At 40.3% G+C, this 26,483-nt stretch overlaps 1 protein-coding gene across 1 annotated transcript; it reads left to right on the plus strand.

The window, feature by feature from the left end:
- Positions 1–15,531: 15,531 nt before the first annotated feature.
- Positions 15,532–25,932, plus strand: SLC30A1 (solute carrier family 30 member 1). Its single transcript, XM_061625274.1, has 2 exons — positions 15,532–16,567; positions 20,785–25,932. Exons 1-2 carry the CDS (start codon positions 15,940–15,942, stop codon positions 21,696–21,698), a joined length of 1,542 nt encoding a protein of 513 aa, XP_061481258.1. The 5' UTR covers positions 15,532–15,939; the 3' UTR covers positions 21,699–25,932.
- The last annotated feature ends 551 nt before the right edge of the window (positions 25,933–26,483 follow it).

Here is a 26,483-nt window from a genome sequence, read left to right on the forward strand (position 1 = left end):
ACCTGGGCAACTGAGCATGCTCAGTTTGTTTCAGAGTAAGTTTCATAAAAAAAAGAAAAAATCCTCAATTTTATAATTTGTATTTTCAGAATCCAGCAGAAATACAAATATTTGTTTGAACAGTGTTATGCTTTTATGCACAAGTTAGAGGGGAATGAAAAAAAATGCACCGTTTGCATCTGGCTTGCAGAACTAGAGCCAGCAGGAAATGACATGAACAAAGAGAGGAGGAGTGAGTGGGTGTGGACTCTAAAAGCATTGGAGCTAAGCATCTACAAGGCCTAGAGATATGAAGTTTTTCCTTCCCTTTTCAGATTAGAATTGGATTGATCTGTGCAGATTTAAAGGGAAAAGCAGGTGCTTACCTTCGCCTTGCCTTGCATGTAAACACTGTGAATTAATCGGGGCTTCAAGTAGCACCAGATTCATACTAAACCTCTGTGTGAACCAGCCCTTAATGTTTATTATTATTAATAAGTGGGACCTGCAACAAAATGTGGCAGTGTGGAGTGATCCTGGTCAGAGTTCCAGACAGCTAACCATGATCTCCTCCACCCTAATTTTCCATCAGTCAGCCGATATTCCATGGCCCAAGAACATTCAGTCCTTATTGGGGGTTTTTTGGGGGGGTTCCCCTTAGATTTTTTCTTAAAATATTTTTGCACTGCTGCAAATCCTGGGTTTCCTCCAAACTTGCTGATACCTTCCTGTGTGTGGATAGTGCTAATTTGACTACATATGGATTAGGGATGGGGTTTGCTGCCTAATTTAAATCCACTTGTATTCCAATAGTCTGTCATTCAATCTCAGTCCACCTTTTTTTTTATTCCCATTTGCTTTTGCACTTGCCAATTTGATCCACTGGTGTTTTGGGGTTTTTTGGTAGGGAAAAAATTATGTAATTTTTAACATAAATGCTTATGTAAATCCATGGAAGTTAATTGATAATAGCAATTGTAATTACAAAGATAATTATGTAAAATTGGGGGGGTGAGAAAAAAACCCTGTGCGATTAGAGCCGTGGCCCACAGCAAGAAATCAATGCTGGTTCAAAAAGACAGTGGACTGTTGGATTCAGTAAAAATCTAGTACTAAGTCTGATTTAGCGAATATTCTCCTGCATCCCTAATATGGATCCATATTTTAAGAACTGAGTTCGCTCTAGGATGTAAGTGGTTACTGTATATTACCTTTATATCCCACCTTTCCTCCAAGAACCTCAAGGTGGCATACCTTTATCCTAACAACAACCCTATGAGGTAGGTTAGGCTGAGATAGACAGTGACTAGCCTGAGGTCACCCCGTGAGCTTCACAGCTGAGTGAAGATTTGATCCTGAGTCTGCCTAGTTCTAGTCCAACTTTTTAACCACTACATCATCATCATTAATTACCCACTCTTCACCCTGAGGTCCCAGGGTGGGTTACTTACAATAATCTAAAATACCTCCTTTAAAGCAATGTAAATCAGCTTACAATCACAAAAATAGGGTGGTCTCAAAAATATACATCTCAGGTGTTAAAGGCAAGGGTAAAGAGCCACTAGTAAAAGTATTAGTTTTCGTATAGCCAAAGGGCCAAACCAGCAGTGATGTTAAATGCATTTTAGCATTTAATGTGAAGATTTTTAAAAATGCAAAGAGAATGAGCTGGGTACATGTATGATAATTATTGGGATCCCAGCAGGGGTGATGGTGGTGGAATTTAACCCATTCCTCCCTGGACCTGATGAAAAATCTGGAAATCCCCCATTGACATCAATTATGCTAGGACAAGGATGTTGTGTCCTGACACATGATGCAGCCTGGCACCATCTTGAAAGAGATGGATTTCTGTTTATGCTCTTCCTTCTTGGATTACTGGTTTTCTAAAATTTGTTACACCTATGTCACAGTACACTGGAAGCTTTCCCTGCTAATTTCATAGTACTTTTGCCAAAGGCTATGTATAATTAAAATCTAATGTTTTTCACCAGACCAATGAACTTTTTAATTTGTAAACTGTTTAAATTATCAGCTTTGTTATGGCTCATGGCTGAAACAGATAAACTGAAATGAAAACAGAGAATCAAATATGTGGTCACCACTAACAACCTAAAGTACTTGCGCCCCGGTTGTTGTCTGAGACTCTAAACCACTTCCCAGAAATATTTCCCATACAAGAAAAATAACTTAAATGTACAGTTTGTTAATTTGCCACTTGCAGGCCAATTATTGTAATTACAAGAGATGAAAATATTTTCTTTTTCTTTTTTGCTTCCAGGAAATGGTTTTTTTCTTCTGCTGAATCATTATCACTTGTCTTCCACAGAACAGATGATTATGTGGAAAGATAAAAATAAATTCACCTTTTGGTTCCTAGGCAAAGCCATTTATTTTTCCTTCCATGAATACCAGAATATATTTTTAGTTTAGAGCTTGAAGGTTCCATTGTACCATTATGCCAGTTGTTAAGTGTTGCACTGTACCTCAGTTCAGATATAACTGGAAACAATCATTACTACGTGTCCGTTGTGTACACACACATATATCTGTACACATACATCCAAGTAACATTATGAGCCACTATGCACCATGTTAACTTGGTCCCAAAAGCAGACTAAAACACACACACACACATGTTTTGAATGTTCAGCTCTCCCCCTCCCCCTGCCCAAGCTTGGAAAATCTGACTTAACTCATAGATGTGCAACTTCCTCAGCTGTAGTGAGCCTATGATGCTGCTGTTCTGGACAGTCTGCAAGGGTCTGCATGCATTGCTACCAAAACAAAGGATAAGGTCTCCAAGAGTATCAAAACAACAGACAAGGTCATAGGAATCCCCCCAAAACACTGAAACTGATATAAAGGTGATTTATGAACAGACAAAACAAGACTACGTGGAAATTTATAATATGTATATTGATGTATTTATGTGTGCGTGTGTACTACACACGTGCACACACACAAACACATGAGTGATAGCTACTGCTGTGTGACAATAACAACAACTGTGAATACTGTGGAACCACTCTTCCTTCCATTACTGGGAATCCCAATTTTAAAAGCTTTTTTCAACCAATTATTTTTCAAGCCAGAGATAACACTTTCCTCCTCCCTTTTCTTCAAAATAGTTTTCAATCTGATTTTTGTCCCTGCCATGTACTGTTTTAATTTTTTGAATCAAGTTACAGATGCCAGAATGCTACACCTTTAGACTATCTGTCATACTTAAAAACCGATTTTAAAAAATTATGAATGTTTTCTCATTGGATCTGCAATTTCTTTTGAACTTCACAAGGTTTCCTGTCTCAGTTTAGTTGCAATCATGTTTAACAGTGCAATCCTGCACTTGTCTACTCAGAGGTATGTCCCACTGAGTTCAATGGAGCTTACTCCAAAGAAGTAGGAATAGGGATTGTAGCTCATTGCACCGTTATGGACATGAAACACGGATTAAAAACTGAAAATGTGAACTGCAGCTATGAGGGATTCCATTTGTTACCAGAGGGAAGGCAAAAAAGATTTACAGGAAGAGGAAGAGTGGTAGTTTTGTGTGTGTTGGGCATTGAATCTGGGACCTTCTGCATGCAGAGCATGTGCACCACTGAACTATGGCCCCTGTGGGCTGTAAGTATGCCTTTGTGCTTTTCTTTATGTCAGGACTAGGGATGGAAAGATCTGTTGATTTCGGTTCTCTCTGTTTCTTATTTTTCACATCTTAAATGCAGTTCTCCACATTTCTGCAGCAACTTGCAATTAAAAAAAAAATCCTCATGAAAATTCTCCAGTATTTTAGCACAATTTTCTCCTAATAAACACATTTTGTATGCAATTTTGATTAATGCACACATTTTTGCAAGCAATTTTTCCTTATAATGCATTTTTGTGTGTTACTTTCACTCATATATTCATTTTATGCATATTTTCCTCTAATATATGTATTTTGTAAACATTATTTGGTTGGAGAACTGCACTGCAAAACTCAGATAAGTGCAAATTTCAAAGGATGGCTGTGTTTTGGTTCTCATGTTGTTTCAGAAACTGCAACTTTGATCAATTTGGCTTTAAATGAGAACTGAATTGAATTTCTCTCCCATCCCTAGTCAGGACTGAATGCCTCTACGGAGGTAACATTTCCTTCTACTGGTTAGGAGTGCTTGTTGAATGGTTCCCGTGGGGAAAAAATCTGACATTGAGAATAAAAATCAATATAAAACTTCAATGGGTTTTCACAATGTGAAACATTGCATGCATATTTTGCATGCTGATTCCTGCCAATTTCATTATTTTCTTGGGGATGGGAGCAAATGGGTATTTTTCAAGATGTATCCAATAGCTAGCCTCTGTGGAATCACCTGCATTTTGTGCTAGTTCCACTAGAGCTACCTGTGGCTGGCAAATTAGAGTGGATTGTAGTCAAATGACTGCCACTGTGCAGTGATGAATGAGTCAGTGATGTGGGGTGAGGAAAAAATCTGCAGAAAATAAATTCATTGCAAAATATCAAGCTTGCTACAGACTAATTGTCTCCTTTTCTGTCTCAGAAAAAAAACTACTGCATCATTTAATATGGTTTTACTATACTGAAGGTATTGGGCAGAGCTGCAGAACTGAAAGAAATAATCAATGATGCGACCAGAGAAACAATTGTGTGATAAATCTGAGGAAACTGCAGAGCTTGGAAAAGTTACTTTTTTGAACTACAACCCCCATCAGCCCAATCCAGTGACCATGCTGGCTGGGGCTGATGGGAGTTGTAGTTCAAAAAAGTAACTTTTCCAAGCTCTGGAGGAAAGTTAACAAATATGCAGATAAAGTCTGTGGGTAGCATTGATTCTGTCCAGATGTGTATACATTGTATTAGAAAAAATTGTCACCTTTTACCTATCTTAGTTTATACTTTGGGGTTGCATTAAAATACAGTATCACATTTTTTACAGACTCATTCTCTTCTTTTCTATATCTCAGCAAGCATGCTACTATATTTTGGAATATGGGTTACTTCCAGACTAGGATTCTGTCCAGACTGTCAGTTTTGGTTCTCTCAGTTTCTACTTTTTCCAGTCTTAAATTTGGTTCTCCACCTTTCTGCAGCAATTTGTGAATTTTTTTAAAACGCTCATGAATTTTTTTCAGCATTTTAATGTGAAATTCTTGAATAAACACATTTGTATCCAGCTTTACAAGTAATTTCTTCTAACATAATGCATTTTTGTATGTTACTTTCACAATATATTTATGCACACTTTCCCCCAATATATGCATTTTTGTAAACATTGCTTGGTTGGAGAACTACATTGCAAGATTCAGGTAAGTGCAGATTAGGAGTGGTTGTGTTTTGGTCCATGGAGACTGGCCCATTTGGGCAGATGGGGCACTGCTCCACCAACCTCGATCTGTCATCAGCCAGTTTCCCACCTGCCTGCCTTCTTAGGGTTCATCTACACAGTGTTTTACTGTGTGTTTGGTGCTACTCACATCTCCTTTTAATTCACATGGTTCACATGACATTACCAGCAAACAGAAGCTATCACACAGTTTTCCCCCTGTAAATCTGCTGATATGAAAAGGGAAGAAAAAACCATTTCTCTAGTGCTTGCAGACGCTGTGCTCTGATGCTTTTAGGTGGCGATGTCAATCCTTTTCTTCCCCCCCCCTTTGTTCACTTGGCTTCCTATAGGCTGACAAGCAACCTCTGGTTGCTCTCCTCCATTCTGCTGGCCTTTAAAGTTGCTGCAAACAGTGCCTTTATTTTTGTTTCCCCCTAACATTTGTGCAAAACCATAACACTTCTCAAACAATGATTTGTATTTTAGCTGTATCCTACCAGGGAAAACACAGATATTCACACTTCCAGGTTTTTTCAAAGGAACTCACTGCAGCATGCTTGGTTGCCAAGCAACCAGAGGGAGTGGAAATGTTAAATTAGAGTGTGTGGTCATTAGGAAACTGCGAGATTGATCCTTTCCCTCATTGTGAATAGAAAACACTGTGTTTGGAGCTGGCATTGAGCCCTTACTGTGGATGGTGCAAATAGAAAACAGAGGTAAAAAACAACATCTATAGTATGAAGTAATGCTCCCATGTGGATAAGCCCTTATTTACATCCAATCCAGGGGGGTGTCACTGGCTATCAGCTTCCTCCTCCTTAGTCTCAGTGTTGCCATTAGTAGGGAGGGGGGCAAAACCAGAAATTAGTCAGTTCTGCCCATTACTGGAACTGACTCTGGCTCCACCTACTGTTGGCCTCTGTGCCTCCCACCCCACCAGTCCCAACAGCCACCAGCCACGAATGGTTTCTCTTCTCATATTGTTTTGGAAAGTGCAAATTTTATAAATTCGGCTTGAAATGCAAACTGAATTGAATTTCTCCCCCATCCCTACTTCCAGACAGTCTGTTTATCGGGTATTTATCCTAATTTGTGTTCATGGAGATGAGACAAAGTTGGCTACTTTTTGAGCATGCATTTTTATTTGTTTGCAGGAAGGTTAGATGATGTTACATCATGCAACTGTTATCCCACACCTCCCAGTGTTTTATTTGGTCACTTTCTTTATCCTTATAAAGTCCAATTTTGGGGCAGGGTGGTGGGATTGTTGCACAACAGCACTAATCAGCTTTAATTGCACAACCTGCATTTGCCAGTATGTGATATTTGAATCTCACCTGAAGATAGTGACAGTCTGGAAGTTCGTCTGGTTTTATTATACTGATGGTATCAGTTAGAGTAGGGAAGGGATGTATTGTAGAGTGTCTGGGAAAAGTATGAAGCATATGAACTCTTGAACCATGTCAGGCCTGCTGCTGACATTAGCATGAAGGAAATAATTGGGGACAAATTGACCCCCAGACAAAACAGTTCTACATGTATTAAGAACTTTTGGTTCTTTATCATGACACAATTCTCAACAGAGGGAAGGAGAGAGAGAGAGAGAGAGAGAGAGAGAGAGATGGCCTAGGAAGCCCCCCTGCTTCAAATATCACCTGCTATGAAATTAATATTAATTATATTATATTAATAAATGATGCTAATATTTCCTCTGCTTCTGCTTTCCATCCACAATGAGGGGATGAACAACACTGGCCAACTTACAGGGCTGAAGGATTGCTGTAGTGAGTTATATGAAGTACTTTGAACATTTGTAATGCCAATAGAAATGTGAGGGATTATGTCTGTCTATCCCATTATAAATGTTTATTACTATGCATTGCAAATGTTCAGCGTGTGAGAGAAGTGAAATCAAGGCTATTCCATCATTTCTGCTGACAGACCAGCTGTTGTTGGCTTTGCTGTAGTGTCATCTTAGAGCAGCCATTCCATCAGGCTACCTCAAGCTTTTACTTCCTGACTAATAATAAATAGAACTGTAACTATAAGAACCGGTGCCTGAGTCTGCTTTTTTCCACCTCCCTCTTCATCCCTTTTCTTTTTACGTAGTAAGACTGAGGGTAGGGATTATTCTTGCTACTGATCTTGTAAGTCACTCTTGGAGCTTTATATGCTTATATGCATATAAAATCCAGGGTACTCATGACTATTTGAAGAAATTTAGGAAAGCTAGGAAAAGCTTCAAGCTGTTAATAAAAACTAAAAAGAACCTTGCTCTAAGAGAAACATGGCAAAGTTTAATCCAGGCTTCCAAATTAAAGAATCCTACGTTATTCTGGCATATAATAACCCAACATTGGCCTCAAGCAAGTTTCAAATTAGATTGTGCCATTGCTCCCTCTGTTTGGGAAAAATATTATGCAACTCTGTATCAAACTAGTGTGGCTAATATAGAGGCTCAGCTGGATCTACCTTCAGAATTTCCAATATGGCCAGCGGTTACAATAGAGGAAATTTTAGATCTTATAGCCTCTCTTAAACCAAATAAAGCCCCAGGTCCTGATAATATACCCCCTGAGGTTTTTAAATCAAATGCAAATTGGTGGGCTCCATTTTTGGCTGCCCTTTTTACCAATATTAATTCTTCTATTATTATTCCTGAGGGCTGGGGAACCGCAATAATAATTCCTATTTTTAAAAAAGGTTCTCGTCTAGACCCAGCAAATTATAGACCTATAAGTCTTCTTAATATAATATCAAAGCTATATGCCACCTATTTATACAGAAAACTTTTAGAATGGGTTAACCAAATGGATATACTAGCCCCAGAGCAAGCAGGCTTTCGGACTGGTCATTCACCCTACGATCACGTTTTGGTATTGAAGCATATCATCTCTAAGTATAGTAATAGTAAGGGCAAAGCCTTGTATACTGCCTTTGTCGATCTAAAAGCGGCGTTCGATTCTATCTCCAGACCGAGACTTTGGGCGAAATTACAACACCTGGGAATCGATAGCCGTTTGCTAGCTTTGATACAAGGTTTATATCGAAATACATCTCTTCAAATCCGTTGTAACAACAAAGGCCATCTAACGAAACAAATTCCTACCTCTAAGGGTGTGAAGCAGGGATGCATTCTTGCACCTTTATTATTTAATTTATATATTAATGATTTAATAGCTACAGTTGCACCCATTTCTTCCCATCCTCCAATGTTGGCCAATATGCCAAGACCCTGTCTGTTATATGCCGATGATATAGTGTTCTTATCGCAGACACCGATTGGACTTAAAAGATTAATGGCATCCTTAACATCTTTTTGCTCTAAAGAAGATCTAATAATTAACCATAATAAAACTAAAGTGGTAGTTTTTTCTAACAAAAGGACCAAATATCGGTGGAGGATGAATAACTTGCCTATAGAACAAGCTAAAAATATCAGATACCTTGGCATCATATTACAATCAACAGGTTCCCAACAGCAACATGTTACTTCCACCTTGTTGAATGCCAGACGTACGACCAAATCTCTAATATCCTTTTTTCATAATAAAGGGGGTCGACTTATTTTCCCGGTTATAAAGGTATTTGTGGCCAAAATAATTCCACAACTTATATACGGAGCCCAGGTAAATACAACTACAAATTTTTCAAAGTTGGAAACACTACAAAACTCTTTCTTAAGAGCTATATTAGCAGTTCCTACTTGTATACCCAACCACATTCTGAGATTAGAATGTGGAATGCAATCCATAGAGGCAATTATCTGGAAGTTAAGAATTCTTTATTGGTTAAAATTGATTTATAACCCTTCAAGTTTGGCCCCGCATGTTCTTTTAGATAACCATCATTCCCCTTGGGAAACAATGATTCATCATAAATTATCAATGTTAGGTCTCTCTCCTTTATACATATCACAACTGAATTATGAAACTGCTAGAGAACTAGTTAAACAACGAATTAAAGATATAGACTTTCAGAACTATCTACTTCTTATCAAGAAGCAAAGACATAACCCCAAATATTGTACATTAATGTCGTATTTGACGACCCTGGCCCTCCCTAAATATCGTAGAGCATTTACTCTAATGAGATTAAATATCTTGCCCTCTGCTATTTTTTTTGGCAGATATAATAAAATCCCTTATTCAGAGAGATTATGCCCTTGCGATATGAAAGAACCTGAATCTAATGCTCATGTCCTTTTTCGTTGTTTATACTATCAAGATTTGAGAAGCAAACTAATTTCTCCCATTTTACGATCATTTCCAGGCAGGGACCAAGCTTTTTATCTAAACTATCTCTTAGGTGATCATTTAACTGAGGTGTCTTTAGTAGTTGCTAAATTTAGTGCTGCGGCCATCCAAATTAGGAAAATCAAAATGACTCAACTATCTGATAATTAAATTTTACATTGTTTTTAATGAATTCAAACACCTATGTACAGTGATGTATTATGATCGTTTTAATATTTCTATGTGATTTTAAGTGACTCTGTATGTCTTTTTCTGATTGGTCTATTGACTGTAATAAATCAAATCAATCAATCACTCTTGGAGCCTTTTTGGCTAAAGAATGGGATTAAAATTCTTTAAATAAAAGTAACTAATTCTTCAGCAGTGTAGTGGCAAATTCAGAAGTGCTGGATCCCTTTCTGTTAATGATGGCTCCACCCTTCCCCCACCCTTTTGCTGCTTGGGTTGAGAATGAGATCCTTGTCAATGCCTTCTCCCACAACAACAGACATCCCTAGGAGCCAATAAGCATGAAAGGGGTGAGTGTCAGCTAATGAAAATAGTCTCAGTGGCTGACTCACCTTTTATTCTGATTGTCTCCAATCAGCAGTAAAGGACAAGGAAGCATGTTGGAAGACTCTTCTCAGTGGCTAACACACTCCATTTTCATGCTGATTGGCTTGTAGGATGCTGGAGACATAGGGACCCTGCTCCCAAAAAAGTAAGAAGTCTAAGACCCCCTGGATCCCTGACTATTTAATATAATTTGTTTACTATATTTTTTTCTTATTAAAAAATCAAATTAAGGAAGAACATATCTGATGTAGATCTTATTTCTATGCGTGATGAAGGGCAAACAAATATAAAGTGAGAAACTTGTTCACCCTCCTCAACAAGCCTTGGTAAGGTCTGCAAAGAAAACAAAAATTCCTGCATTCAATCCCCAATGAAATATTTCACTGACAGAAGTAACCATGAATCAGAAGTAACCATGAGTACTGCCCTATTAGATTAATTCAATTGCACAGTTTTCAGTTCCTCTTTTTAAGAAATGTCCTCCCCATCACCGCCTCCGCAATCTCTAGCAAAGGAAGGATTTGCAAGGGGACAGAAGTTTTGACTAATGTGTCATCAGCTTCCATAATTAGGCAATACACTTGCTTATTAACTTGTACTGATGATGTAGTGGGTGGAGACTACTGGAAAAATATGGTGCTAAAGTCGTCAGCTGATTGTCTGTTGTAGCATAACTTGATACAGGTGGAGTTCAAGGAAGAAGCTTTACAGTAACATTGTTACCTACCTCATTCTTGCAGTGCGTTTTGTTTTGTTTTGATACATTGATACTGTAATCCTGTAACACTCACTTGGGAGTAAGCCCCCTGAACACAATGGAGTTAACATTTAAGTAGACATGCACAGAATTGCACTGTAAAACATTTAGGCTGCAATCTTATGCCTGTTTACGTGGCAGTAATCTCCACTGAACTATAGACATGTACCCATGCATGATGTAGCTTCTACATGGTATTATGCTGAACACAACTGCATCCCATAAGATGGGAATAGACTTAATTATAAGGAAAAGTGGTACTAAAGGCATCAGTAAATGGATTGCCTTTTCATATATGTGTATAAATATGCTACATTGTTCTTATTCATGTAAGACTGAAAACAATATTTCAGATTGCTTAGAATCTGCAAACATTTTAGATGGACATTTCAAATTGTTGGGAACCAAACTTTCATTGGGGTTAAGAATATGGAGCTTGTCACCTCTGATACTTACACCAGATCTTTACAAGTTAGCCAACTTTTGGACTAAAAAAAGGACTTTATTTTGCCCTAAGGTATGTTGACATGGGTGACCAAATGTTATATATAGTTATTGGAAGTTAGTTTTTCCGGGCTGTATCTGACTAAATCTTATTTAGACTGGACATGTTGAAATCAGTGGACATGACTAATGTAAGTCAATTGATTTAAACGTGTCTATTCTGAGTATAACTTATTTGTCTACAACTCATTGTGATCAATGGCACTTACTTCCAAGTAAGGAAATATATTTCATGGAAAATTCAAAACTTAATGAATAATAGAGAACTAAATTCACATCTGATGGTGTGGTGGAACTTAATTCCTTGGAAGAAGGGCAGAAAAAGCATGTTTAAGAGCAGAATAACAACAGCAACAACTATACATGATGTATATCTAAGAATGTGACATATTTTTATCTGAACGTGACGAACCTATGTTTACAGAAAAGATTATTCAGGTACGTTTGCCTCGGAGCTAGAATTGGTTGTGCCTCCTAACAAGTGTGTACTCAATAGCAAAGTAAACATAAATGTACCACTTTGTATTTTGTGAAGAGGCTCTGAGCAGAAATTTGAACCTGGAGTTCCCACAAACAAACCAAAACTTTTAACTACCACACCCTGCTGGCTCTGAATGTAAAATCTTAACATTCTGATTCAATGGACAGCACAATCAAACCAGAACTATCCAGATAGAATTAGCTAGTGTGTCTTTTAATCTAGTAATCACAAGTTATTTTGTTGCTACATAGATAGTGGCCTCAGTAACAAGAGATATCCCAGAACAGTTGGCTAAGAACCTGTGCATAAAGGCAAGCCTAAGCAAGTCCCCAAACAATTTATTCTGAAATAGTTCCATTAATAGTTCCATTGGACTACACAAGAGTAAGATGTTGCAACAGTTTTAGTGTAATGTCCCTTCCAACGGCTCCTTTTTGAAACTTTGAGTGTCACAGTTGGTTTGAGGGACACTCCATTATCAAAATAATAGTTGCAATATACAAATCAGAAGGTTCTACTCCCAGATGGCATTGGAATTAACTGCCACAATTCATGTGTGGACTATTCATTGAGGATATTTAATCTATCGAGACAGCCTGAGGAGAATGGCATTTGGGAAATAGGCCGGTTGTAATGCCATTAAAATGAAATGATGCAAGAGGCTGAAGCACTGACAGCTTAAACAGGCAGTTAACTTCAGGATTTGATTATTGGCTACGCTGTCTGATGAAAAGTATTTTCAAGACATCCCTCTGGTGGACAAACCACAGATCACTAAATACTTACCAGTTGCCAATCCTTCACAAGTCCTCAAAATCATGAAAGTTACCTTCAGAATTATGAAAGGAAAAAAAGCTGTAAGAATGATAGTAACGAATTATTGGTGATTCTTAAAGGTATGCTACAGCAACGCTTACAGAGGTAGGCTAATACAGCATAAAACTATATTGGATGTATGTCGAAACTGTGATGGTTGACTTTCATTAAAACAACAAATATGTCTAAATGAGATTTAACCCATAACAGCATCCCCTTTCCCTTCCACAAGAGACTGCCAAAAGGGAAAAGAGATGCCTCTTCTAGACAACACAAATCCTCTGTTGGCAGAATTTAGCATTCTAAATTTAGCAGAACTAAATTCTGGCAATGTCCTGATAAATTTTGTGTCTGTTAAAAGCTACAGTTAAGATAAAAATGATTGATTGGTTGATTAAATTCTAGTAAATTATTGTAAAACCTAGGACTCAAATCAGGGTGGCAATCTTAAACATTGGTTGTGATGGTGACTGAACATAAGAAGATCCTGTTGGATCAGGCCACTGGCACATCTAGTTCAGCATCCTGTTCTCTCAGTGGCCAACCAGATGCCCATGGGAAGGCCGCAAGCAGGACCTGAGTTCAAAATCCCACTCCCTTCCTGTGGTTTCCAGCAACTGATATTAATTTAACACCTAAACTATTGCAGTAGCTTCTGCCTGTGAAATTTGTGGGTCCCACCACATTCCTGGACACTTCACTGATCGTTCTACACTGAATGTAGGATTTTCAGACCCTCACAAAAATGTTTTGGAGCAATGGAAGAATTGATTGCTGTCACAGTATCAAACACAGTATCATACCACAAGATGGTATGCATCGCCTGGCCCTGTCAGACCGAGATGGGTGAGCTGCTGTATTTCTTTCAGTAGCTTTATTATCAAAGGTGGGTGCCATGAAGTATTTGCACATCAGAAGGCACTGAGCCCAAAGGTGGATAGATGGGCACTGAGTGTGAGTACAACTCAAGTGTGATTTAATTTATCTTGATTTAACACTTTAGGTCTTGAATAGATGGGGTGGGTAGTGTCCATATAACTATGAGACTGTCTTGCTTTTACCAGGACAGGTGACATGTGAACATGTGTGCCTATATAGCTAGAAATCTTAGTGAACAGGTAACTCTGGCTATGTAAGTGGTTTTCTTGTTAATGGAAAAATTCATAATATCAAGCAAGAGAAAAGCAGGACCCTTATTGCTTTGGGCAGGAGGGTGAAGATGTGTGGATGAAATCCCTAGTTCCTGATGGATATACAGGAACTAGGGGTATTAGATTTGTCCATGGGTGGTTTTGTTGTTGGCCTGTCTTCAAGTCGATCCTGACTTATGGTGACCCTATGAATAGGGTTTTCATGGTAAGTGGTATTCAGAGGAGGGTTACCATTGCCTTCCTCTGAGGCTGAGAGGCAGTGACTGGCCCAAGGTCACCCAGTGAGCTTCATGGCTGTGTGGGGATTTGAACCCTGGTCTCCCAGGTTGTAGTCCAACACTCTAACCACTACACAACACTGGCTCTTCCATGGGTGGTAGGGCTGAAGATTTGGAAATGGGCAGTAGCATTGTCGCACACCTTTGACCATGTCAGGGTGGCAGAAATTCAACAAGCAAAGCTTCTACTTGTCATGAAAAGCTACTTTCGTTAATAACTCCCTACCATGCAATGGGTGAAAAGTAGATAAAATAAAGGTTGTGACCCTATTGTTCTGTTACCATGCTGATGGCAAGGTACTGACAGTGTAGGTGCCTCAGTATAGAAGAATGTAAAGAGCTCTTTGTCAAGACCTCAAAGGGGTAAATATGTCATAGAGGAGGGATTGCTTGCCCCCCCCATCCTTCACTGTTCGTTTATTTATTTATTTGGCAATTATTACAAGCCTATTCAATCCCAGAGTCTCTGAGCTGGCCAGAATAGATTTCTATTAAAAAGATAGAAACATTTTTTGTGGCTACCTTAAAGGCTAACAGATGTATTGTTACATAAGGTGCCAAAAGACTCTTTGGGTGATCTTGGGCCAGTCACTTATTTTTCAGCATCATCAGGAGGATGGGGGCACGGTATCTATGCGTCCCTCAGCTCCTTCGAGGAAGGGCAAGATAAAATAAAGAAATAAGGAAATGTATTTTTATAGCATTTAACAGACATGTTTGATACACAGAAGGACATCTACATTCAGTGTAGAACTATCGGTGAAGTGTCCAGGAATGTGGTGGGACCCACGAATTTCACAGACAGAAGAGGAAGGAATACGGTATCGTGTGAGCACTGGCAGGTTTACACATGTCCATTGCCCTTCGCGGCTCCCCCAGTATCAGGGTGCGGCAGCCAGCCACGGGAGGTGAATCTGTCAGTGTCACTGAGGCAAAAAGAAGGTCGAGTCGGGCGTAGGAGAGTCACTGTGAGGGAAATACCGCGTTCCATTGGCGGGCCGTGTGGAAAACCGGGGTGAATGAGGGGGAGGGGCGAAGAAGGAAGGAAGTTCTTCTGTCCGTTCAATTCAACCACGTTTTGCACCAGTCCCGAAAAAAATGACTCTTATCGGAGGCGGAGCCAGAAGGGGGGGCTGACAGGATACCGTAAGCTGTGACGGACACATCTCCCAATCGAAACCATCGCCACGCCTCTTAGGCCGCGCCTCCTTGAAACCGGAGGTAGCTGGGCCAATAGAGAAGCATCTCGTAGGCGTGGCAGCAGGCTTGTCGTGAGGCTCCCTTGGGGCCAATAGCGCGGGGAGGTGTGAGCGGTCACCGCCCTGTTGCCGGGGCTTCAGCCAATGAGAAAGCCCTTGGTGGGCGGAACCGCGCTTCAGGTGGCCCAGTTGCCGGGGCCGCAGCCAATGAGGAAGCTCTCTGTGGGCGTGGCCGAGCAGCGGGTGGCTTTGGGGTTCCGTGTGGAAAGGAGTGTTCGGGGGTTCGGGTGCAAAGTTTAGTTTCAAACCGTCTGCAAAGAGCGGCGGTGGTGAGCTTTCCACGCCAGATAGAGGAGGCGCCGCCGCCAGCACAGAGAAGAAGGAAGAAGCAGCAGCAGCAAAAGGAGCAACGACGACAACCAGAAGCTGTGCCGGACGCGGGCAAGACGCAGTTGAACAGCCGCCTCGGGCTTCGCTGGCTGCGGTACCTCCGCTCGCTGGGGCTGCTCGGTGGTAGTTAGGTGTTGTTTCCTTGGCGCCTCGTCCGCCTCCCTCCTCTTCCTCCCGGGTCTCCTTCGGTGGCGGCAGGGCTGAACTAGCGAAGAGGCCAGAAGGTCGGTCCCGGTCAGCAGGATGGGCGCGGAGGCTCCGGGCGATCGCCCGGCTCCAGCTCGCCGGCGGCACGGCTGCCGTCGGGTGCGGCTGATGTGCATGCTGGCGCTGACCTTCCTCTTCTTCGTGGTGGAGGTAGTGGTGAGCCGCGTGACGGCCTCGCTGGCCATGCTCTCGGACTCCTTCCACATGCTGTCGGACGTGATGGCCCTGGTGGTGGCCCTGGTGGCCGTGCGCTTCGCGCAGCGCACCCGCGCCACCAAGAAGAACACCTTCGGCTGGGTGCGGGCCGAGGTAATGGGCGCCCTGGTCAACGCCGTCTTCCTGACCGCCCTCTGCTTCACCATCCTGTTGGAGGCCATCGAGCGCTTCACCGAGCCCAACGAGATCCAGCAGCCCTGGGTGGTCATCGGCGTCGGAGCCGCTGGGCTCCTTGTCAACGTCTTGGGGCTCTGCCTCTTCCACCAGCACGGCGGGGGCGGCGGCCACGGCCACTCGCACGGCGGCAGTGGAGGAGGCAGCAACCGCCGGCGGGGCGCCTCCCGGGGCAAAACGGAGCGCCCCCCCGGCGACCTACATAAAGAGGAGGAGACCAATACCCTGGTGGACAATTTCAGCAGCTCCAATGGAGTCAGCTTGGAGAAGCTAGGTGAGCTGTGGAAGGGGCTGCTGCTTGAGCGAGGTGGGAAGGAAGCAGCCTCAGCTAAGGGCTGGCTTATTTGTCGTCGTCCCCCCAATGAGAGATATTGGGGGGATCCAAGCCTGCATCAGATTAGGTCAGGCGCCACCAACCTTTTTAGGCCTGTGGGTGCACTTCCAAACCAAAGAAATTGTCAGATGCCCAGGATTAAATTAATCTCAAACTGGTCCTCTCCAAGGCCAGAGGCCTTGTGTGTTATTGTGATGGCTGGCTGTTGAGATCGTATATAAATCTCTAGGAATCTACTCTTGTCCAGATGTTGAAAAGTGGCTCTTGGGTTGTCCATGTAAGTTTTGTTTTTTTAATGAAAGAATTTTGTATACCAAGCAGTCGACACTCTGTGAACCCTTGGCATATGCTCATCTTCACAGGTCTGTTTTTGACCAGAGATTGTGTGCTATGTTGTCCCTAATTTACTCTCTTGGCAACTCTCCACCATGGTTGCTGTTGTCTCCTTGCCCTGTTTGAGAATCCCTCTTTTATGGCTCCCTGGGAGATTGCCACTCTGCCCACTTCAATGTAATGTGTTTTATAGATCTCCCCATGAACCCAAAGGGAGCTATAGGGCTTAACAAGGTTTTCTTCATCAGGCTGTGGGAGAAAGAATGCTAGTTGTAATGCCCCAGTTGTTAAACTGTGTTCTGGGAAGCCAAGGGGTTTCTCAATGGCAAGAACAGCAAGAGCAGTAATTTCCCCTGGGAAACAGCTTGCCCGCCACTACTGAATTTCTACTGTAATGCATAGCCACAGGAATGTATGGGTCCTACGGTTAGATTTCTAGATAAAGTGGGGCAACGGACATACCTTACATGCCTGGTTGGTGTTTTGTGTGAGCTGACAATGTGCTGGACCTGCACCAGACTCCTCTGCAATGTGTGAAGGTTCTAAGGCAGACATGTTGGGAAAGGGCTATGAAAGTAGGAAGTTTGAAAAAATGCTGCTGGCATTTTCTAAAAACTAAATGCCACCAGCAAAGATTGTGAAATGTTGATGGCTTTTTTGTAGGAAAAGTAAGCTATGTTCAATTGCATGCAAAGAGAGCCTTCAGTGTAACGGAACAGAATAATGAATAGATGTTGCAGCTTCTATTAACTGCCTTCACAACATTATTGATGAGCAGAATGAACTTGTTGGCATTCCTACTCTATATCCAAAGTCTTTGTATAATATTGGTTCTAAATACTTGAAGCAGTTCCTCTATTGGCAGTTCTTTGAACGGAACCAAGTTGTGATTGGAAGCATATACATAGACGCCAACTGTCCTGAAAGTGGATCTGGGATGTTGCACTCTATGAAAGGGCATTTTTTTCTCTTTCTGAAGATACACAGAATGCTGTGTCATTCTCTAAATGTGGATTGCAGCTCTTCTGCAGACTTGAAATACTGAGAAAGCATCACTAGTCAGAATATTAAAGACCTACTGAGCCCACTATAATTTTCTGGGTTCTTACCAAACTAAAAGTGGGGTGATGCAAATGTTTACATTGTTGCTAGCTGCTGTGTCAGTTGAACTACTTCATTCTCCTTTGGTATTCTTGCTTAATTCTATTTTCATTAGAGCTGTTATCAGTCATTTGATTTTTTGTTGTTTTTAATAAAGGACAGGCATCACTTCATTTCAGGCCACTGGAACACACAACTGGTCCTAGCAACATGTCAGATGAAAGAACTTGTTCTGCATTGCAGAAATAAATTGAGACCTGTGGCAATATTCTATATTTAATATAAATATAATTTATGCCAGTAAACTAATTTGTGCCACTATCTCATATTCTAATGGGGCCTGGGATAATAGTGAGGGATATTATGACAGCTGGTAGTAGAACCTGGCTATCAACCAGTTTTATTTCCTTCTTTCTGTTCCTAAAGGGTACAGGTCTTGTATCCACAGCCACAAGTTCATCCTCATTGTTGGCATCTGGATAGCCCACTGCTGTTTCTCAAGGGCTGTATTTGGCTCTGAGATCTCCACTGATGCTAGTCCATACAACTGAAGGATCAGTAGCTGCCAGCAGGATATAGCCGTATTTCCCTTTGAGAAAAAACATTAGATTATTAGCTTGAAATTGCAGCCCTGGCCAGACATAACCATGTCTTGTAAGACCTGTTTCATGTATAGTAAGAATTTTACTATGTGAATTAATGTGCTATAATATGATTTTTGCTACATGATTTCACACATTGGGTTGGATCCAGAATGTCCATTCCAAGAGCAGTGAGCTCCTTCCATTCAGAGCTAATTTTCAGTGAGATACAGGCAGAAGGAGGAATTGCCAAATATCATTAATGGAGTTCTGTTGCAGGCAAGTCTGGATCCACCCCCACCCCCCAAATGCATACCAAATCTTGATATGACAAATATGGTTCCTTGTCAAAATAATTGTTTTTAAAATTAAGCTTTATGAGATGAACTTAAGTTTTGCAAAGTTCTAGTGTGGCATAAGTTTGGTCTGGCAATAGTCTTATAAATGTTAGGCCCAGTGAGACACCATTGTCATCAATGGGCTCCTTCGAGAGGAAAGGTGGTATATATATTCAATTAATAGTAATCATAATTAGTTAATCTATCCTGGCCCATGCACTGAGTTTTCTTAGTGCAAAACAAGGAGGGTTTCTTGAGTAGTTCCTGTAATGGCAGGTCATGAAGCCTGAAAGTTTTAGATTTATGGGTTGTATGGGGGTACTTAGTTCATAACTTAAGTATATAGCTGTCAATAGTCCTTCACTATCTGCTGCTTTTAAAAATTGTTCACTTTTTTTAATATCCAGAAACTTAGGTCTCGAACTCGCTTTGAGGATGCCACTATTGGGACTTGTAAAAGTCATTATATAGGTGGAGTTTATTTGGTGAAACAAGTGTGGGAGTTGTGATGGATTCCAGTTCTACTGGTTATGTTAGTGAAATCACTGGGCAAAATTTTGCTTACTGTCACAGTGGATATCTGTGCATGAATATCCCCAAAGCTTTGTGCAGAAAGAAATGTTTGCCTTGATGCAATGGCTGGTTTGTGTTAGGAAGCCCATTTGTATGGTTGCCTAGTGTGAGAACAATTGCTTGTACCAAAAAGTTATATAGCTGTTTGTCAGAACTCTTTAATAATGGGGCCACACACTTCTTAAATTTAAATCAAAATTCAGGGCCCGCTTGTCGAGGAGGATGGGTGCATGTTTATTTTAATAAAATTCAAGGATGGAATAGGTTCCAATTCAAAGTAATACCAGCATAACAAAGGCTGCAGTAATTGCTTTTGACTTCATACATTCTTGACAGATGCCACTTCTTGATAGACACTACCTGCTATGTCAGTGTGGACATGCAGGCATGTATAAGCTACTCCATATCTCTTCAACATGATTATTCATTGCAGTGACATATTTTGACTGCTTGTCTGTTGTGCAGAGTGAAATGTTTCTGAAAGTTTATTTTTTGAAAATATATGAAATGTCTTTGTTCTCTCCTCACTCATTGGAACACACAGATTGCATGCTCCTTTACCCCCCTCCTTTTTCACCCCTTACTGTAATTTGATCATTATATTACCTAATTTAATAAAATAATATAGGAGAACTAGTGTAGTATTGTGCCTAAGAGGTTATAAACCTAGAAAACCCCATTCAGAATGTATCTCTGCCATAATCAAACCATACACTCTCTGTTGGCTCCCCTACAATACAGATATAATTATGACCTACTTTAGAGTTATTGTAAAGAATACTGACAATACATGTATGAATGCTCTAAAGCAATGTTTTTAGCTGGGCATATGCCCAACCTAGGTGGGTTGCATCAGTAGTAATACCGCCATTTCGTTGTTTTTATTGTATTTGGTTATTTTTTTAAAAAAAGGAGAATATTAATATATTGTAAAAATATTAAAGTTGGGATCCCACATTATAAGTTGCTGTTAAAGGTGGGTATGGGATCTGAAAAGAAGGCTTTTCAAAAGCCTTTGAAAAACCACCAGCTTGGATAATGTAAGAAGTCATTATTCTGTATCACATGTATATGTGATGCATGTATATATTAGTGGCTCCAAAACCCTACAAGGGAGTTGCTCTGTAGGTACCATTGTCCAGATATTGCATTGTCCAAATACTACTAGCAGTTTGCTAACCCACCTGCAAGGCATCCTGTTTGTGTAACAATTTTGCTCTTGTCTTTGCAGGTGATGTGGTGAAAGAGAACCAAATGGAACTACAGCCAAATGGAAATGTTAGTAGTGACTCCTCTCTAGACATGGACATTGAGGAAGATACTAGCGCTCAACTCAACATGCGTGGAGTATTTCTTCACGTCCTTGGAGATGCCTTGGGTTCAGTTATTGTTGTGGTGAATGCTTTAGTATTTTACTCTTATTGGAGTCCATGCCCTAAGGATGGGCCTTGTATTAACCCATGTATCAATGACCATTGTGCAGAAAACATTACTCTGATTTTTGGCAGAATGAATGCAACTGAATTAGAAAAAATTCCTGTAGCTGGTCCCTGCTGGGTTCTATATTTAGATCCTGCGTTGTGTCTGATAATGGTTTGCATTCTGCTCTATACAACTTACCCACTGCTTAAAGAATCTGCTCTCATCCTTTTACAAACTGTTCCCAAACAAATTGATATTCGTTCTTTAAACGAGAAACTCCGCAAACTGGAAGACGTTGAAGCTGTCCATGAATTGCATGTCTGGCAGTTGGCAGGAAGCAGGATAATTGGCACTGCTCATATAAAATGTAAGGACCCAGAATCATACATGAAAGTGGCAAAGGATATTAAAGAGATCTTTCATGATGAAGGAATACATGCAACAACTATACAGCCTGAATTTACTATTGTGGGGTCTGATGGGGCTGTAAGCAAATGTGAACTTCCCTGCAGAAGCCAATGCGCTCTGAAGCAGTGTTGTGGGACTGTGGAAAAGACTGCTGCAAAGAAGACAGAAAAATCCCCTTCAGTTTCTATTTCTTTCTCCGAAATAGTCATTGACTCTCCACATCACAAAACCAGGAGGACTAAATCAGAGGGTATACCTGCTGTAAAGCTTGAGGCAGAACCTGACCCTAACAAGCAATTTGAATCGTCTTTGTAATTCCCAAAGTTGTGCTGAGTAAAGTCTGGATTCAACCACAGGTTGATTGTGAGAAGAAAGACTAGCGTTAAAGAGACAAGTTGCAAAGTAGTGTAATTGTTGAAGTCCCTGTTCTTGTCACAATACTTAAAAACTAGGCTGCCTGTTTGAAAGGATATAATTGTGCTGTCCCAGCACAATATATGCTTATGTTAACTTTTCATTGAATAGCACAGAAATGTTTTACCAATGCTGCAATGTCTGGAGAATCAGTTTCAACAATTCTACAGAGATGCATTATTTTTTTGGTTTAAAACTGAAGTCTCCAACAATCCATCTCTCCCTGAAATTTGGAAATGAGTATGTGTTAGAGCAATTCAAGAAGAAGCCTTTCTACTTTGTGTGTGTGTGTGTCTTTTAATATTTTACAAACCACAAAAAGGAAACCAAAGTTGACAGGACTATTTTTTAGACTACTTGAGGAATTTTTGACTTTCCCTTATTACATGAAAAAGTAAATCGTATTTCAAGTAAGTAGATTCCATAGCATTAGTATTAGTGTCTTAAAACACCTTGTTACAAAAAATCCCCTTTTGTATTGGGCCTGTGGCATAATGAAAACTGACTACTTTGCAAATACAAATTGTAAAAGTTAAAGGCATATCTACATTACTGTAAACTTAACTTTTCAGACATAAACTGACATATCCTTTTAGGGGCTTCAAATTTGGTTTTCCCCCAGTTCCATATTTTATTTTTTAAAACAATCTTTATTGTATAGGTTTTAAAATTTATTAGAAGACCTTTCAAGTAAAGTTATGCTGGGACTCAAGAGGTACAGCTGATCTCTGTCTTAGCAGTGTCATCTATGGCTTATTGAAATGTAAGGGCTAATATTGGCTAGATTACATCTAGTTTTACGTTAAAAGATAATTTTTAGTTTTTAAAAAATTACCTGACATTTAAATTTAACAGAGTTCACCAATGTGTATTGCTTAAACATTTAATATATTTCCGTTTAAAGTATTCATACGTCATGATGAGCCATTTTGCCCATGCAATAAATAAATGTGAAGCTGAAACTGCAAGAGGCAGCTGCCTCTTGAAGCAACTGTTGCAACATACTAAGCTGCTTCAGATGTCATAATAAATCAGACTCCCCAACTTGGTGCCTTCCAGATATTTTGAACTATAACTCCCCTCAGCCCCAGTCACAATGACCAATGGCCAGGATGGTGGGAGTTGTAGTTCAAAGCCATCAAGAGGGCATTAGGGTGGAGAAGGGTGCAGTGCGTTATGATTTATCATAGGACAAGGGGACCTTTGGCCCTCCAGATGTTGCTGGACTACAGTTCCCATCATCTCTAACTATTTGCTGTGCAGGCTGAGGATAATGGAGTTGGAGGCAATCAACATCTGGAGGGCCACAGGTTCCTCAGACTTGGTTTATTGTGATAGGAGCTAGCTGCAATGAGCCTTGAGATTATGTACTCCCCCTCCTCAGGTGCAGCTGTGGAGAGATCAGAAGCTTTCACATCTATTTTTGATTAACTGTAGCTGTTTCTTCCAATCAAACTCAATAAATTGTGGTTACTATTAAATACCATTTGTTTGAAGCAAGCTAACTTCAAATCATAGGTTATGAAGTGGTCTTGTTTCAACAAACCATAGTTTAAATGGTTAGCATTTGGACATAATGCTGAACAAAGCTTAACTGCAGTTAGTAAAAAAAACAAACCAGAAGCAAAAGCTTCTGATCTTGCAGCTGTGCTAAGGGGAGGCAGGACCCTGAGGCTTGTTCCTGTCATAGGAAACAATGGCTTTTTGTGACATCTGAACTGGTCCACTAGTCAATTCTCTTACCTAAAACACTTTTCATGTAGTGAAGGCATGTGCTGGACCAGAATTCTAGCCCAGTTCAATCTTTTCTCTTGTTGAAGACCTAATAATATAACCTGTTCAATAAATGAAATTGCTGCACAAATTGGTGGATAACAGTTAAACCTTTTAAAATAAGCCATCTCGGTTCTATAAAAGTTAGACTATTCTGGTGTTGAATGCAAGGATGGTAGCTAATGTCTAGATCACACAGCTGGTCTTTGTTTTCACCTCACTTTTCTGATCAGTTAAACAGAGCTAACTCTTAAATCCACATTAGCATTAATGCTAATTAATTCTATAGCATTTTGAGAGCCCTTACAGGAAGTCTTTACAGGTTTGTGCATTTTCTGTGTATAGCTTAGTTATTTCAACAGTGGTCTTTTGTACAATCACTACAAAACCAGGAACTAGAAAAAGAAAGAACAGGTTTTTTTATTATTTGTGTCTGCCTTGTATATTGCTACTTTACCTTGGGGATTGGGGATACTCTGCATTGTTCAAATGCAGGCTGTTTTATGATAAAACAGCAATTTAGGTTTGTCCACCATCTTAAAAATAAAAAAGTTACTAACTTGCTTTCTTTGCAATTCTGTCTAAGAATGGCAAGTGAGCAGTGCCTCTCCTGCCCATGGCTCAGTAGTGTTGCAGTCAAACCTTATTTTTCCAGAACAGAATTATTCCACGGTTAACAAGCTACAAAGTGTTAGAATGCTGTACATGTAAAATGATCAAGTACATCTAGCTATGCCTTCTGTCCTCTTGTTATAAAGACCACCTGTCAGTTAAAACTTCCAGTTTGTCCTTACATTATTGCAAGCATGTAAAAACTGCTGTACAATTCTCATGGAACTGTATTTTAATCTGAAAGTTTCAACTGCTTTTCTCTTGTATTGACATGGCTAGATCGCTATAGCTGTTTCACAGGGAATGGACAGGCATGTATTGATGGACAGACAGAAAAGCTACAATAATACTATACATTCTGGGTCTTGAAGCCAAGGTTTCCTGTCTTTTAGTGCTAAAAGTATGAGCTTGCTTGCTCGCTTTAAAAAAAAAAAGTGGGGGGAGGTGCTGTCATCTGCATAGTAAACATTCTAATTCAAGACAGTCTCACTTCAAACCTCATCTGTGCTCCGATGGGCCAATTTTTTGATCTGGGTTAATATACTTTGCAATATGGTAATAGCTTTTTTAAAAAATGCTGCTTCTCTCTAAAGCACAAACTTTGACTCTCATATTGAGTTTGCACTGCAGTGGTAAGAGAGAAAAGCAGTTAATTGTGTACCAGATGCAGTCCTGATTATTATTATTATGCAATAGTTTGGCTTTTACAGCATAATATGTTGTATTCATCGTTGCTTTTGCAAGTGAGGTTTCAAAAATGCCAGCTAGCTTAGGTACATTTGGAATAAAACTGAACACCTTATATACCTCCAATTACAGGAGGCATTTTGTACTTGATCATTTGTGAAAACGTTGAAGCCAGTTTTGCAGACTCCTGTATAAAGGTAATCATAATTTTTTCCTTAATGCCAGTGGTGTTGGCTGTTTCAATTATATCAAAAAGTAATTAACATACTGTGTGCTCAGGATATGCATTTGGGGTGAACTCCAGTAATGGACGTTAAGTGGCTGTGTGACTTTATTTCACTGCAGTTTTGCAGCAAAAACCTGTACCTTAGCTTTCTGAGATATTGCCATGAACACGGTGCAAAACAAACATGTATAGCCACTTCACCACACATTACAGGTTTCACTGTGAAAACACACTGTTGTATAGACTGGTAATACATGAAGCTGCTCCAAGAGATCTTAAATGATTGAATGCTTAAGGACTGTTTGTTGCATCACTAAGTGTTTATAGAACCAGCCTGTAAAATGAAGAAATAACAAAGCAAAACTTGAGTGTTTAAAAGTGGCACCAAAAGTTCTGGAAAGTGTTTCAAACCCACTTATAGTGCTGGAAGTAGTGCTGAAGATGTCTTCAGCATATTATAAAATCTGCTTTTCCCTTGCTCTTAGCCGCTGAGCATCTGTAACTCTTGCTGTATGCAAATGAAGTTGCAGTTTGGAGCTGCAGTCTGACAGCAGCACAAGCATTGACACCACTGAGTTAATTGGAAACTCTTTTGAATAGAATGCACTTTCTGACTTTTCTCATTGATTGGCTGTGGGAGGGGGAGTACTTTAACACTGCATCCTCTGCTTTTTAAGTTTGTTGTGAAAGGAGTATTATGTATTTAAGGGTATTAAGTACGATATTTAAATATGCTGCTTTAATTTCATAATAGCATCAATGTAGCCTTCTGAGACTCTGGGTTATGTTTACAGAACAGTTATTGAATATTACAATAAATATTTTATTTTGGCTCTATCTCACACTATCTCTTCACCTCTTGGTGGACTGAAAGGTACTAATTCTTCATGTGCCTGAAATAAGAACATATTTGAAAAGTTTTTTGTAAGCCAAATGCAGCCTTACTTATAACGGGAGCTTTCATTGTGATGCTGGGTTTCTCATTAAACTACGTAAGAACATAAGAAGAGCCTGCTGGATCAGGCCAGTGGCCTATCTAGTCCAGCATCCTGTTCTCACAGTGGCCAACCAGGTGCCTGGGGGAAGCCCGCAAGCAGGACCCGAGTGCCAGAACACTCTCCCCTCCTGAGGCTTCCGGCAACTGGTTTTCAGAAGCATGCTGCCTCTGACTAGGGTGGCAGAGCACAGCCATCACGGCTAGTAGCCATTGATAGCCCTGTCCTCCATGAATTTGTCTAATCTTCTTTTAAAGCCGTCCAAGCTGGTGGCCATTACTGCATCTTGTGGGAGCAAATTCCATAGTTTAACTATGCGCTGAGTAAAGAAGTACTTCCTTTTGTCTGTCCTGAATCTTCCAACATTCAGCTTCTTTGAATGTCCACGAGTTC

The sequence above is a fragment of the Rhineura floridana genome, chromosome 4, assembly GCF_030035675.1.
Source record: "Rhineura floridana isolate rRhiFlo1 chromosome 4, rRhiFlo1.hap2, whole genome shotgun sequence".
Lineage (NCBI taxonomy): Eukaryota > Metazoa > Chordata > Lepidosauria > Squamata > Rhineuridae > Rhineura > Rhineura floridana.